Source organism: Stylophora pistillata, chromosome 14, assembly GCF_964205215.1.
Source record: "Stylophora pistillata chromosome 14, jaStyPist1.2, whole genome shotgun sequence".
Taxonomy (NCBI): domain Eukaryota; kingdom Metazoa; phylum Cnidaria; class Anthozoa; order Scleractinia; family Pocilloporidae; genus Stylophora; species Stylophora pistillata.
This window is the reverse complement of record NC_142532.1, coordinates 17078319-17092378: the sequence shown is the minus strand read 5'-3', so window position 1 is coordinate 17092378 and position 14060 is coordinate 17078319. Positions and strand designations below refer to the sequence as shown.

The 14060-nt window shown below is 37.6% G+C and overlaps 1 protein-coding gene across 3 annotated transcripts in view; it reads right to left on the bottom strand.

Moving 5' to 3' along the window:
• Positions 1–13423, bottom strand: part of LOC148716870 (uncharacterized) — a 25647-nt gene extending 12224 nt beyond the window's left edge. The window contains exons 1-7 of one of the 3 annotated variants that reach the window (XM_088745600.1): positions 12706–13423; positions 9719–10081; positions 7024–7344; positions 4652–4855; positions 4160–4393; positions 682–1177; positions 1–96 (exon numbers count right to left, since the gene is read on the bottom strand). The exon at positions 1–96 is cut by the window's left edge and continues 915 nt beyond it. In XM_088745600.1, coding sequence (XP_088601726.1) covers positions 708–1177; positions 4160–4393; positions 4652–4855; positions 7024–7344; positions 9719–10081; positions 12706–12940 — 1827 coding nt within the window. In that variant the 5' untranslated portion in view covers positions 12941–13423 and the 3' untranslated portion in view covers positions 1–96; positions 682–707. Of the gene's footprint in view, positions 1178–4159; positions 4394–4651; positions 4856–7023; positions 7345–9718; positions 10082–12705 lie in introns of all 3 variants that reach the window. The other 2 variants (XM_088745601.1, XM_088745602.1) reach the window with 2 other exon arrangements.
• Between the last annotated feature and the right edge of the window lie 637 nt (positions 13424–14060).

The window sequence follows — 14060 nt, the reverse complement described above, 5'->3', positions numbered from 1 at the left end:
AGTCCAGAGTCCAGGGTCCAGGGTCCAGGGTCCAGGGTCCAGGGTCCAGTCCAGAGTCCAGAGTCCAGAGTCCAGTCCTGGTTTTTATCCTATGCCCTGAGATGTGCAAATTTATCGGTTTAGACGGTTTTACATGCGGTTTTCGGTTTTGATCGAATTTTTTTGCGGTTTTGCGGTTTCTAAGAGACCCCAATGCCCCCCTCAAAATACTTTGAGCTAGTTTTTGACAATAGGTTAACTGTAACGTAATAGAAAGAAAATTAACCGTTAGCCGAAGAATGGCCAAGATATTTTTCACCGTTAGCCGTAAAAGCCATCGACTCATCGAGCAGTTTTTTGTCAGTGATGAACTGGTTGATCTTAGAAATTTTTTCAGTTTCCAGTATAGGGGACTCTCAAAAATTACTAAATATTTGTTCAAGAAATGCGCATGAACTCCAAGAAAGCTCCCTTCCAATGAAGCCTATTTCTCAAAAGGGGTCTTGTAAATCTTAATCTCTAAAGAACTTATTGACTAGGGAAACCTGCCTCTACTTCTCTGCTGAACAAGGGAGAAGGTGCAAAATCGTATTTATACGCAGAACAAATGATTTAAGCAACAATTTAAACTTTGTAAGTTAGTACACGACACTATAGCTAGTTCAAGTTGCATAACATATGCTATGTACAAAAAAGTCCTACTTGTGTCCACCTGGCTCTGCCATGGTCTATACACGGGCAGAGACCTCCAAGGTTTGATTTCCGTTTTGAAGTCGTCTGCTTAAGTACGCCTCGCCATTTGGCTTCCTTAAAGCCTTTTCAAGCTGTTCCCAGAAGTAGGGTTTCACATTACAGTTTTCCCAATCCAGGTAGGTTGTGTCTCGAAGAGCAAAGGGTATTTCACAGTGCTTGTACATAACTGGTACAACCTGATGATATCGCACCCTGGAAAGCGCCTTGTGTAGCTCATCTTTACACCAATCACTCTTAATGAAGTCTGGAGAAAGTACTGCAATTGTTTTTTTACTGAAGCAAATTGCTTCAGCAATGTTTTGCACTATTGTTTCTCCAACTGTGAAGTTCTTAAAGTCAATACAACACTTGAATCCTCGTTTTTCGAGCTCAGCAAGAAGTTCTTTCGCCCAGTCAACATCTTTGTAACAGTAGCATATAAACACATCATGCTTTGCTTCATAATCTGAAAAAAGTCAAACCATGTGTCATGTTCCAACCACGTTTTTGATAGATGCACAACACATACTTAAACCACAGCTTTTTAAATTCATTTTGATGCACTCACAAAAGAAGAAGTGAATATCTCACTAATATAAAGGAAAATACAGAATGAAAAAATAAGTAAAAATGGAAAAAAAAACAACTTAACAAAGCAACAACCCAGGTAAGGATGTGACAAAAATGCAGTGAGGCAAAATGAATAAGATTCTAGTTAACAAACTGAACTTAAGGGAGACAAATTTGCACGGATGGCTGAATTCACGAAAAAAAGCATGCTGATCAAATGTCAGTAACTGAAAAGGAAAGGGAGGGGAGGGGAGGGGAGGTTTACATAGTGATTGGATACTAAAGAACTAAATGACCACCATAACAACGTAATCTCTACTTTTTAAAATTAAATACCTGAAAGGGAGCTGGGGTTACATAACAGACTAAATAGCATTTTTTAATTAGTATTTTCTTCAGATGCTAAATCATCAGGGTACATTTTTATAAATTAAGGGCACGGGTAACGCTATCCAACGGATAAGAGAGAGTAAAACTCACCAGGCTATCCACCGGATAGAGATTTATGGGTTAGGTGGAAAATGAGGAGTGTGGAAAGTGCGAAAAGTGCGGAAAGTGTGGAGTGTGGAAAATGTAGAGTGTGAAAAACGTAGAGTGTGGAAAATATGGAGTGTGGAAAATATGGAGTGTGGAAAATGCGGAGCGTGGGTAAGGAGTAGGTTTTAACGATATGAACAACAGTAACAAGCACTCCATTTCCTTGAAGGTGATGTATCATTGCGTTTTCACAACTAAACCGTAAATTACTTTTTCAAGCTTAAAAGAACGCAAAAAGGTAAACAAAAGAATCGAACAATCAAACGACTGAAACATTACAGTCAATAACAACAAGCGGTCCATGCTCTTTAAGAAAGCGATGGATCATTGCATTTTATTTTGGAGCTATGTAAAGAACACCGTATAAAATGGGTAATAAAAAAATCAACGCGAAAACACGTGGACAGTGTGGATCATGTGGAGATCAATGCGAACTTGTACTCACCTGTGAATATGCAAATTCAATTGAATCTACCCATGGCTTACAAGTAACGTATTTTGCAAGATTTGCACCATTTAGGTGTTAACGGTAACACCTTTCCGAACGTGACCAAAAAAATTTTCCAGACGCTTTCTGTCAATTCATAATATTCACGGCTAACTAGCCAAAGAAAACAACATCAGCGCGAGGTTGATATTTTGCTTGCAGACAATAACAGTATTACCCTGGTAAGATAATTTTTATGCATGTATATATTTTTATGTCCTTTTATTTTATATACACTCTACACTCCGCGTTTTTCACACTCGAAAAAAGTGAAAAAATGCTATGCTTCAGCTACAACATACTGAGAGTAACGTTGCACTCGTTTGATTCTTTTGTTTACCATTTACCTTTTCGTTTTTAACGTTAAAACCGTGAAGCCCCAAAAGCACCTTTTAGCACAGGATTTTAATCATATCCTGTGGTTATTCTGGTGGGTGTTTTGTTGTTCACACCCAAACTAGGAACGTGACATGTTCTGATAAGGTGTAGTATATAAAATAAGTTCCTATGTATTTTGTAGTTTTATCCTGATGAAGTCGAAACCGGTGCATTAATAAACCCAATACTATAAGACAAGTTGCTGTGTGCTGCCCACTAGTTCTCTTATAAAATTACACATTTTTCCACACTCCACATTTTCCACACTCCGCATTTTCCACACTCCCATTTTCCACACTCCATATTTTCCACACTCCTCCTTTTCACACTCTACGTTTTTCACACTCTACATTTTCCACACTCCTCATTTTCCACACTCCTCATTTTCCACACCTCATTTTCCACACTCCTCATTTTCCACACTCCACATTTTCCACACTCCACGTTTTCCACACTCCTCGTTTTCCACACTCCACGTTTTCCACACTCCTCGTTTTCCACACTCCTCGTTTTCCACACTCCTCCTTTTCCACACTCCTCATTTTCCACACTTCTCCTTTTCCACACTCCTCATTTTCCACATTCCACATTTTCCACATTCCTCATTTTCCACACTCCTCATTTTCCACATTCCTCATTTTCCACACTTCTCATTTTCCACATTCCTCATTTCCACATTCCTCATTTCCACATTCCTTATTTTCCACACGCCTCATTTTCCACACGCCTCATTTTCCACACTCCTCATTTTCCACTCCTCGTTTTCCACACTCCTCGTTTTCCACACTTCTCGTTGTCCACACTCCTCGTTTTCCACACTCCTCGTTTTCCACACTCCTCATTTTCCACACTCCTCATTTTCCACATTCCTGATTTTCCACACTCCTCATTTTCCACACTCCTCATTTTCCACACTCCTCCTTTTCCACACTCCTCCTTTTCCACACTCCTCATTTTCCACACTCCTCCTTTTCCACCTAACCAGATTTGTGCAGCACCGTACAGTACGAGTTTCTGTTCATTGTTTGATTTGGTTAATAATCTTTAAGTCACACTAGGTGGCTCGTCACGCGCTCTTGTTTGATAAAAGGCCCTTTTGATCAGTTTTTGGTAAGCACTCGTGCTCGTAAGGAAAGAAATTAGTTAAAGAAAGGAAGGGAAAGTTCAATCGATATCAACTCTTGCCAGATCCGGCAATAATGTAAGTTTGATTTACCTGAAGCATTTCTCTATTTCCATGTCCCTAATTTCTTAAATCAATTTTTAGTTTCACGGTATAATACAATAATAAAGAAGGAGGCGTTTCCAAAGAAATTTGGTGCGGTACGTTGTTATCAGGGGATTTTGTGTGGTCCAGCTAGCGGTGGACGAGCGCCGCTATACACTCTTTGAATAACCGGGGCCAACTGGGTATGAGTATGATAATTTATTGTAATTAAGTTAAACATTGCAATAACAAATTTACTGATAAAATACCTATTTCTGGCAACGTTTTCAAAACCTCAGCACCTTCAGCATTTTCTGTATCTCCATTTAATATTGGCTGGCACGTGTAACACTCTGGATCATGTCTGTGTCCCAAGGAAGAGAACCACAGCAAACGCTTCTTTTTTGCGATAAATAACAATGAAAAAACTAAGGCTATGATGATAACCACACCAATAGCCATTCCTATGACAATCTTGGTGACATCTGTTGATGCTGTAATCTCTGGTCAAAAGATGGAAAAGGAAATGAGTAATTTAAATTACACATGTAAAAAAAATATAGAAATATATATGAAATTCAAATCACGAGATACAATTATGGTTCAACGGCCAATAAAAAAGACCTAGGCACAAACAGAGGTTATAGTCTCAGTTTTTTATCTGAATGTTTGAGGAGGTTACGGATCCCTTTTTTGAAACAGACTCAGAAAAGCAAGTAGGGCAAATCCTTCTCTCTAACATTGATTTGTGGAGCCAGTACCTTTACTTGGATCTTCTCCCGGACAGTCGGCTTCATCTAAAATTGGTCGAACACGGCCTAAATTCTTTGATGAGTTAGTAAAGAAAGGACAAGGTTTACACGCCTCTTCAGATGTCTGGCTAATGTTTGGCTGGTACGTTCCTTGAGGACATCGAATAGGACCACTTCTTCCTGGTGGGCAATAAAAACCGGCTGGACATGGTTCTACAATATAATTCAAAACAACAGTTATCTTTAGCTTGTAAGTTTTGTTTTTCCAATGTACACATACAAGTAATTTACAAATCCCAAAGAAGGGAGTTCCCTTAAGATACCCTTGGGAAAATAAAACACACAAGCTAAAAAAAGTATATCTAGATGGCTCTGAGCTAAACTTATTTGAAATTCACCCTTTGGTGGCCAGGAGAAACAAACAATTAGTCCCTGGAAATAAAAAGAAAATTCAAAGAAAGAAAACTGTACCTTAAGAATTCAAGAAGAAGGAAATAAATTTGTGTGAGACAACCATTAGAATGTTTTTCTAATTTGACTCTGAAGCATTAACACCTTGTAATCAAAACATCACAACTTCCTTCATGTTTTCCAAACACAGGTTACCAAATTAGCACCTCTCACTGCTAATTTAGTTACCAACATTTTTCTGTAACTGCTATGGTGACCAAAATGATTGCAGCATTAGGAACCTTTAGCTTGTGTGTTTTCTTTACTCATTCCAGGTCTCAAGGGAATTCCCAGCTTTATCTTTTGTAATTTATGTGTACCTAATTTAAAAGAGACAGTTCTCCATTAAAATATTATCACATGATCTGAAATGGGTAAACACACCAAACAAGCGGCATGTAAAGAAGTCTGTTGGAGTGCTAATTTGTGAGATTAAAATTTCGAACTTCCAGTGACAGAGGAAAATTTGATCTGAAGTCCATGGCATGAATCATGAGGATCATAAAATTTTGTAATACAGCTGGAAGGCAACAATGATTAATTAACTCCCAACATTTAACAATCAATTCTTCATTCTACATGCAACATGTTTCTAATACTTTCAGCTCTGAGAATCTAATTCATAATCTAGTTGTAAAGTATAACATGGTGCATATTCCTCATTCTTCTCATTTCACTTCTGCTTGAAATTGTATTGACACTGTAAGGAGAAATTCCTATTTGGTCACTCTTGAGTATGCTGCAGAGGTCTTCTGGATCCAATTATTAATTACCTGCACTGTCTATACAAGGGTGTGGCCAAGGGGGTCCTGGGGTGCCCATGACCCAATCCCACCCCTGCAAGCCTTCTAATGTCACTTTAAGTAAAACACAGCCTCAAGGTTGACATGACAATCTGGGCAGAACCCTCTGTTTGACTCAGTGAGACCCCTCTTTTGAAAAGTCCTGGCTACACCCCTGCTTTACAGTGCATTTCTAGTAAATTAACCTCTTTTGAGAAACTGATGTTAATTCAGATAATGTACTTTACACTGTTGTCTTTTATTGACATGTTTCATTTTTCTTATCAACTTTCTGCATGAACATTTATGGATAGGGTAAAGAGAAATAACTCATTGGCCAAACCTGGGATTAGAGGAATTAAGGGAAAAATCCGTAAGCAACAAATTGTAAACTGTGACAATTAATCAACTCAACTCCCCTTCTTCTCCAGTGAACTCAATCCAATATTCTGTTGAGAGATTTTCAATTCTCCCCCAATATTAAAGATAGCTAGTATTTCCAAACCATGAAAACTGTGAAAGGTTAATTCATAATTCCTGATATTATCTGTGCAAACAGGTGCTTTGGATTTACGATATATAAAAGTAAGGAATGAGAAATTATCAAGTATGATTGAGTCAATCATATTATTGGTCAATCATTCTTAAACTTCAAAACAGCAAAAAATATGATCAAAACCAAATAACCACATGAAAAACCAATAAATTTTCACATCCCTGTTATCAAAACCCCAACCTATCTGATACAGTGGTGACAAGATCAGTAGAGGCATGCAATTTAATTGCCACTCACATCAAAGAGAAACCGGAACCCAAACAGGAAAATTGGAACAGAAAAATTAAGCATACCAAATCTGAAAAATCCATTGGTATTTTTGACAAAAACCAAATGCTAAAAATTGGGAAATCTGCAATTACCACACTGAACACCAAAACTGAAGTTTTTTGGCACAAAAACCTACAAAAGCACAAAGAAGAGAGAGAGAGAGAGAGAGAGAGAGAGAGAGAGAGAGAGAGAGAGAGAGAGAGAGAGAGAGAAGCACTGTAAGATGACGAGTACATATAAATTAGGATGTGATTTTTCACTAAATGGAGCAACTGGTACTGTATAAACAAATACTACATAAATATAAGAGTAATTTACCATACCAACTTTAAGAAGAAATGTTTTCAATGAATTCATGTCATTTCGGATGACCTGACACGTGTAGTTTCCAGCATCTTTAATTGTGATGTTCTTAATTTCCAATGTAACGAGTCTGTAGGGATCCATATCGCTTTCTTTGGAATGGAAATACATATACTTAAGCTTTTCACTATCCTCATGTAACGGTGTGCCATTCTTAAAAAAAAAACCAGATACTAGTGGATTCGAGCCTTTGATTCTACAGGTTATGTTGACTGTGGTTCCAATGAAGGCTGTATTCCCATGTTTCAGTCCTACAGACTGTATAACTGGGTCACCTATTACTAAAATCAAACAGAGGACTCTGTAAGAATCAATTGTTACAACAACCTTTTCCTTTAAATCAAAGCCAAAGTTAAAGTATCAATGATAATAAAATGCATGCAATGTAATCCTGATCAGCAGTTCCAGTCCACTGCATCGATATCAGCACCAACAACAAATATTCGTGAGCAAATTTACATACTTTTTCTACGCTATTTTAATTTTTTCATTCTCCTACATTCATTGAAGAGTAACAAACAATATTTAAACCTACAGCCTGTACAGAAGAGTCACTGCAGAAGGTTGCTGCAAAAATTCCACATTCTCCTCTAAAGGTGATCCTCAGAAAAATAAGTTATCGAACAACTTTTTTTAAACTTTCTATAAAATAATATATCTTATTAACCAAGCGCTAGGGCCGTACTGGGAGAATATCGGCCCGAGGTCTTGACAGTACGGACCGAGCGCAGCGAGGTCTGTACAAAAAAGACCGAGGGCCGATGTTCTTCCAGTACGGTCCTGAGCAAGCTTGGTTAATAAGAGATTTATTATACGACTGAAGTTCAAAGGGACACAGGTGCGGTAACATTCGGGACCATTCGGGACAGTGCCCGGTCCAATACTTAGAGAATATTGGACCGGCAATAGAGCATTTTGATTGGTTGATTTTAGTTATTGGCCCTCTGACTGCCCGAGTCGTGTAATAATGTTCATTAGCGATGACTGTTTCAAGAAATACAAGAAAAGATATGATGGGCTAATCTTAACCAATCTATGCCTGTACTGGCACTAATCGTGTGCATCGTTTTATCAGTTCACAGTACATTTTGTGGTAGCTGGGAGCAAGGGTTTTTGACATAACACTTGAAAAAAAAAATTTGATAGGTAGAAAGTCTTGAGCACGTGGAATAGTTTGATATATGGGAAAATAATGCAATTGTAAATGACCTCAACTCAGAACGTTACTCAAGTTGTTGTTTTCAACATCAAAATCTACATAATCGTGTAACAGGCTTTGTGCACACTTTCAGCTGTATCTTTTTTTCCCATGAATGATTTATTTTGAATTTCTCCAGATTGAAGAGGACAATTTGTACACTAAAATTGTGCAATAAAAGTATAGGTCACTATAATACTTATTCAAGAACTAAAGACTACCACTATTACCTCTTAACTGGTCAATTGGTTGAAAACCAATTATAACACCATGTTCTTGGAGTGCACGCACACTTATGCCCCTGATTATGTGACTTTTATGTGCAGTACAGGATGGGCAGTGCAATAATGAGGAATCACCTTCAACTCAAATCTTTAAATGTGTAATTTTACCTACATTTGGCTGTCTCGCAAAGATTTTACACAGCAAAGTAACAAGAACTTCATTAATTGTATGCTTGATGCAGCTTGGAAAAATAATTCAAATCTAGTGCATCAGTTTACTCTCAAAATTTTGTCTTCATGTCCAAACCTTTTTCAAGGTCCAAAAAATAACTTTCCAATTTTCTCTGGCTGCATTTTCAAAAATTCAAGGCTCTCCACCATTATCCAGCTGCATGCACATGGACATTGTAACTTATTTTATGTCTTATGATCGACTTATAATAGGTGACCATACCCCTGCCATAATAAATACCCCGGAAGATCAAATTTTTAGCTTTTTTTATTCCCTATTATTATCATCTCCAATTGTTATTTGCTTTCTTGGGCAAAGAGGAGCAACCATCTCCTGTTTCATTTAATTCTGTGTTGAAGGGTGCTAATGAAAAGCAACAATTTAAAATTGACTCGTTTGCTCTTAGCATGTGTCAGATCTAAGATCATTTCACATGATTAAAGAAAACAGTTTCCTAAACCTATCAGACACACATTAAAGAGATAACTCTATTTATTTCATGACTCGGGCATTCAGAGGGCCAATAACTAAAATCAACCAATCAAAATGCTCTATTGCCGGTCAATATTCTCTCAGTATTGGGCCGGGCACTGTCCCGAATGGTCCCAAATGATACCGCACTTGTGTCCCTTTGAACTTCAGTTTTATAATAAATCTTTTATTAACCAAGCTTGCTTGGGACCGTACAGGAAGAATATCGGCCCTCGGTCTTTTTTGTACGGACCTAGCTGCACTCGGTCCATACCGTCAAGACCTTGGGCCAATATTCTCGCAGTACGGCCCTCGCACTTGGTTAATAAGATATAATAGCACTAGAATATACTGTAGCAGTTAAGCCTGCTCAGTCTCTACTATAATTTAAGGATAATGGTTCATCCCTTCAAAATTTAGGGGATGACCTGGCTGAGCTACATGTCTTGTATTATATGTGGGTGTCAGCTCTGAGGGGGAAAAGCTTGCTCCAAAGATTACAGTACAAACCTTTACAGGTGGTTACCTACCCTTCACAATTAACTTAGCGTGAGCTGATGCCTGTTTCCCCTTCTTATTTGTCACAACACATGTGTAGTTTCCTGCGTCACTTTTTGAAATGTATTTGACTTCTAAATTTCGTTTGCAAGATGCAAATGAATGATACCTCTTTTTCCCCAGAGGTTTGCCATTAAACAGCCAAGTTATATTTGCTGAAAAATTTGAATGGACTTTGCATTTAAATGTTAGCCTGTCATCCAGATGGCGCATTATACTACTTCCACTGATCATTAGTGCTTGAGGATCTTTATCTAAGGTGTGGGGGGAGCCTGGTATGATTCCATTCATACAATTTCCAGTGTCACGTCTGTGCCGCTTTGATGAAAAGTTCACTACAGTAGAAAGCAATCAAATAATTAATCATTACTATGTGGATTTGCTCATTTTGCTGTTAACTGATTCAGTACTACTTCAAAATAAAAAAAGAGTTGGTACAGATAATTTTGTAGGAAGGAAATAGCCACAGGCTACTCAAACTAAGCTTTGTATAGCCACAGCTACTGATCATTTAAAATGTCTAAGATGAACAAGAAACCTTTCTTTGCAAAATTGAATTTGTCTTTAATTACAAAGTTGCCCGCTTGTGGAGATCACAATTCCACCACAGCATCAACCCAGAAGCACATTCACCCCCACCCAACTAAAAAAATTTATGCCCCCAGATCAAATGATCTCCCTTCCGAAAAAAAAAAAACAAAACAAAAAACAAAACAATCAAAGCTTTTGTTTAGTTTCTGTCAAGATGTGATGGCATAAAAATGCTTTGAGAAACAGTGAGACTACTTTGTAACATCAAAATTGTTTTGATTCAAGTAAATCTGGGGATACAACGTCAGCCTACGGCTGAGCAAAGCCTTTGAAAGCCGGTTCATCACTTTTATCCTAGAGATATGATAAGCCACACAGGTGACCGTGAGCCTCGTCCTGTATCAAGGAGACTACTGGATAATCCACAAGAATTGGCATGTAGCCAATTACTCTTTCCATACAACATACCCTATTTGAAATAATATCTGTATAACAATGCCCTTAAACACATTTGTTAAAAAATTACTTTTTATTAATTGGAAAAATATTTCTAAGATGGCTGGAGGTTTCATCCCATAGTAAGTTTGCCCAACCACCTTTGTCCCCTGCAATAAAACAAGTTTGCCCCCACCTTTACCATTTTGCTCCTAAAATCTCTCAAGTTATCTAGTATTTTGATGCACATGAAATTCCAAATTGAAAACATAACAAAGTTCAATCAACATGCTGTGTTAACCAACACACAACAATTGCACCAGTGATATAAAGCCTATGCTGGCCTTGACCCAACTGGTTTAACACCATTTTTATGAGGACACTAACGTGGAAAATTTCAAAAACTACTCGACATATAAACAATATAAAGTAGAACCCCACTAATTCCAACTTGATTACCTCAAACCCCCTGTTAACTCAAAATAATTTTACTTTCCCCTAAGCTTTGCTCAAATTTACCCTTAACTACAGCTCAAACTTTGACTGACAACCTTCTAAGTCAATAGACATCAAAGTGTCAAGAAAGAGCTGATTGACACATCCCAATCTTTAATTACAATTGATAATACCATGCTAACTTTTATGAAAACATAAAATATTTAGTTCAACTTCTAAAACTGAAAGCCTTCCTTGCCAGGGTTTTAACCCTTTATCGCCCAGAAGTAAAAAGGAAATAATTATCCCATATGATTCCAGTATGTTCTCTTACAAGTAGGTTAAGAGAACAGAAAAGCTTATCAGCTAGATAATATTATCTTGATGTCACACCAAATTCCTTTGCCTACTTCACAACAAATACTGGCACTCAGTGGGGAGAATGACTAGTTGATTCTGGGGAGTTAAAGTTTTAACACCACTATGCACATGTACAACCAAACTTTCCTTGAGTACCCTCCCCAGGGAAAGATTAGGGCCTAATGGAACTGGGTAAACAAAAATGAAAATTTTCATTTGAAGCTTTGAAAAGGATTCTGTATTTTGAGAAACAGAGCATGTTTTTACAAGGAATATATTGGGTCAGTCAATGGACTAAGTCCTACATTTGCAAATTGTACAAGAGGTAAATAAGAACAATGAATGCTTCTCCAGTTTCATTTATGAAATCAAAGTGTTTAGTATTTAACTATTCAAAGAACTGAATATACCAGTATTATTGAATCACAAAAAAACAATCCAAAGAGGGTATGGCAAGCAGCCATATGATAAGTCAGAAATCCCGTTTACAAATTCATGCTTGTAAATTCATCACAACAATAATTTAAGGGGAAAAAAAATTCTGCTTGCATGTGAATAAAACTTCCGTACAAAGAACTCTTTGACCCTCAAGATCTAACTGATTATTCTCCCCTCTAGCTACTACAAATTTCCTTGCAAATTAGTTACAAGAATTTGGTATTAGATCAGGACAAAAAGACTGTGATTACCTGTAAACTAGCTGGTTTTGCTAGGTGCAAACTTCAAGCTAAATAAAGTATTGTACCACAATATAAAAAATTTTGAATATTCTCATTACTTCTTTGCTGTGTAATGTATGGATATTGTGGGGGGAAGATACATGTTAATCACTTCTGTAAGGTAAGGGCTTAAAAAATTAAGGCCTTGAATCTGGAACAACATATTTCAGGTCTTAAGAAATATGCCTTATTTTTTTTATCATTAATATCGTAATTTTTCGCAATTCCTCGAGCTCTACTCTCCTTTGAAGGCTTTGAAGTGATATCAAATCAATTATTAATCTTGGAACTATAATTTGACAGTGCACAAGTAATTTCAAATCAGCCAAACTAGCTACTAGAGTCCACTCAGTTGCTAAACAAATTTCACATAATTGAGATCGATCTCCACACAGTTTATTAAGTCAACGAATAACATTAAAGTAGCACTGTAATTTTAACATACAACTTGAATTGCACCGAAACATAAACAAGCTCACCTTTTCCACACTCCTCTGAGTATAAAGCTTTTCCTTGGCAAAGCAGAATATTGGAATCGTTTTGATCACTACATGTTACCACAAGCACATGGCCAGGCATTCCTCGCCTGTCCTTGCAAGGACAAAATACTGTTTGTTTACGGCATTGTGATCTCTGTCGCCGTTCTTCCAATACATCTGAGGTAACTCCCACTCCGCAAAAGAGAGAAAATAAGAGAAGTTCTTTCGCAACCATAGATCGGTTGACTTGTCTGATCCTATCTAAACTTCTTGGAAATATCAGAAAGAGTATGAAATTCCCTTTCTGGGCCCGCTCGAATGTCTAAAACAGTTTTAGATGACCAATACTTGCATCTTGGAGAGGAATCTAGTTAACAAGTCCGCTTTACAGTTTCCTCTTTGCGAACCGAAAGAAAACGTTCCCGACGGTGATTGTGGAAGGTGACCAAGCGAAAGTGGCAACGGAATTAACAATTAAGTTTTATAAATCTTCTTCTGTAAGGGCCTGGAACCAAGATATATGGAAAGCAAGAAATTTATCAACGTCAGTTAAACTTGGAAAATTAAAATAATACTTTCACCTGCTTGTCTGCACTCTTAAAGAGATCAGCGCAAAACTTGGAGAGCTGGCGACACAAACGCAGAACTGATGAGATATCGAAGAAGTAAGACAAATAAATGTCTGAGGCGAGACCGGAAATCCGTCTTCTTCTCTAAGGAGTCCCTAAGGATGGATCGAGGATGAGGGCTGTGGGAGGGATGGGAAGGGATGGGAAATGGGGATGGGGGATGGGAACAGTTACTTTGCATGCAGCAATACACGCGCTATCAATGGAGAAAATTTACGATTTTAGGGCTCTGAAATGAGTTTAAGTGTCTGACGCATGATCTTTGTTCAATACATTAGGGAGCTATTCTAATTAATTTATCAGCTGTCGCACTTCGCTTTTAAACTGAGAGGGAGATCATGGAAGTTGAACCTATTTTTATTTTCACCCTTTTCGTCTTCCCACACGATTGATCTGGTCGAAGTTCAAGATTCCTTAAGGACTGCCTGGGGTAATTCCCCAGAGTGTACCCCCCCCTGGGAGGATTGAGTTCGATTGAACTCTTGATCATTAATTGCGTAACTACACAGATATAGATAAGAAGCATAGGCTAAAATAAAACGTTCGATAATTAGCACTGATTAGAATTCTTAGTAAAACAACTTAGCAAATTCTAGTCATTTATCTTCTGGGAGTAGCCGGAAGTAATAACGTCGAATTCTGCTCTACGTCCAATCCGTAGACTTTCGAATAGGGTAAAAAGAATACATTTGACTATTTCGACAAGATAGTTATTCAAACCCGCTT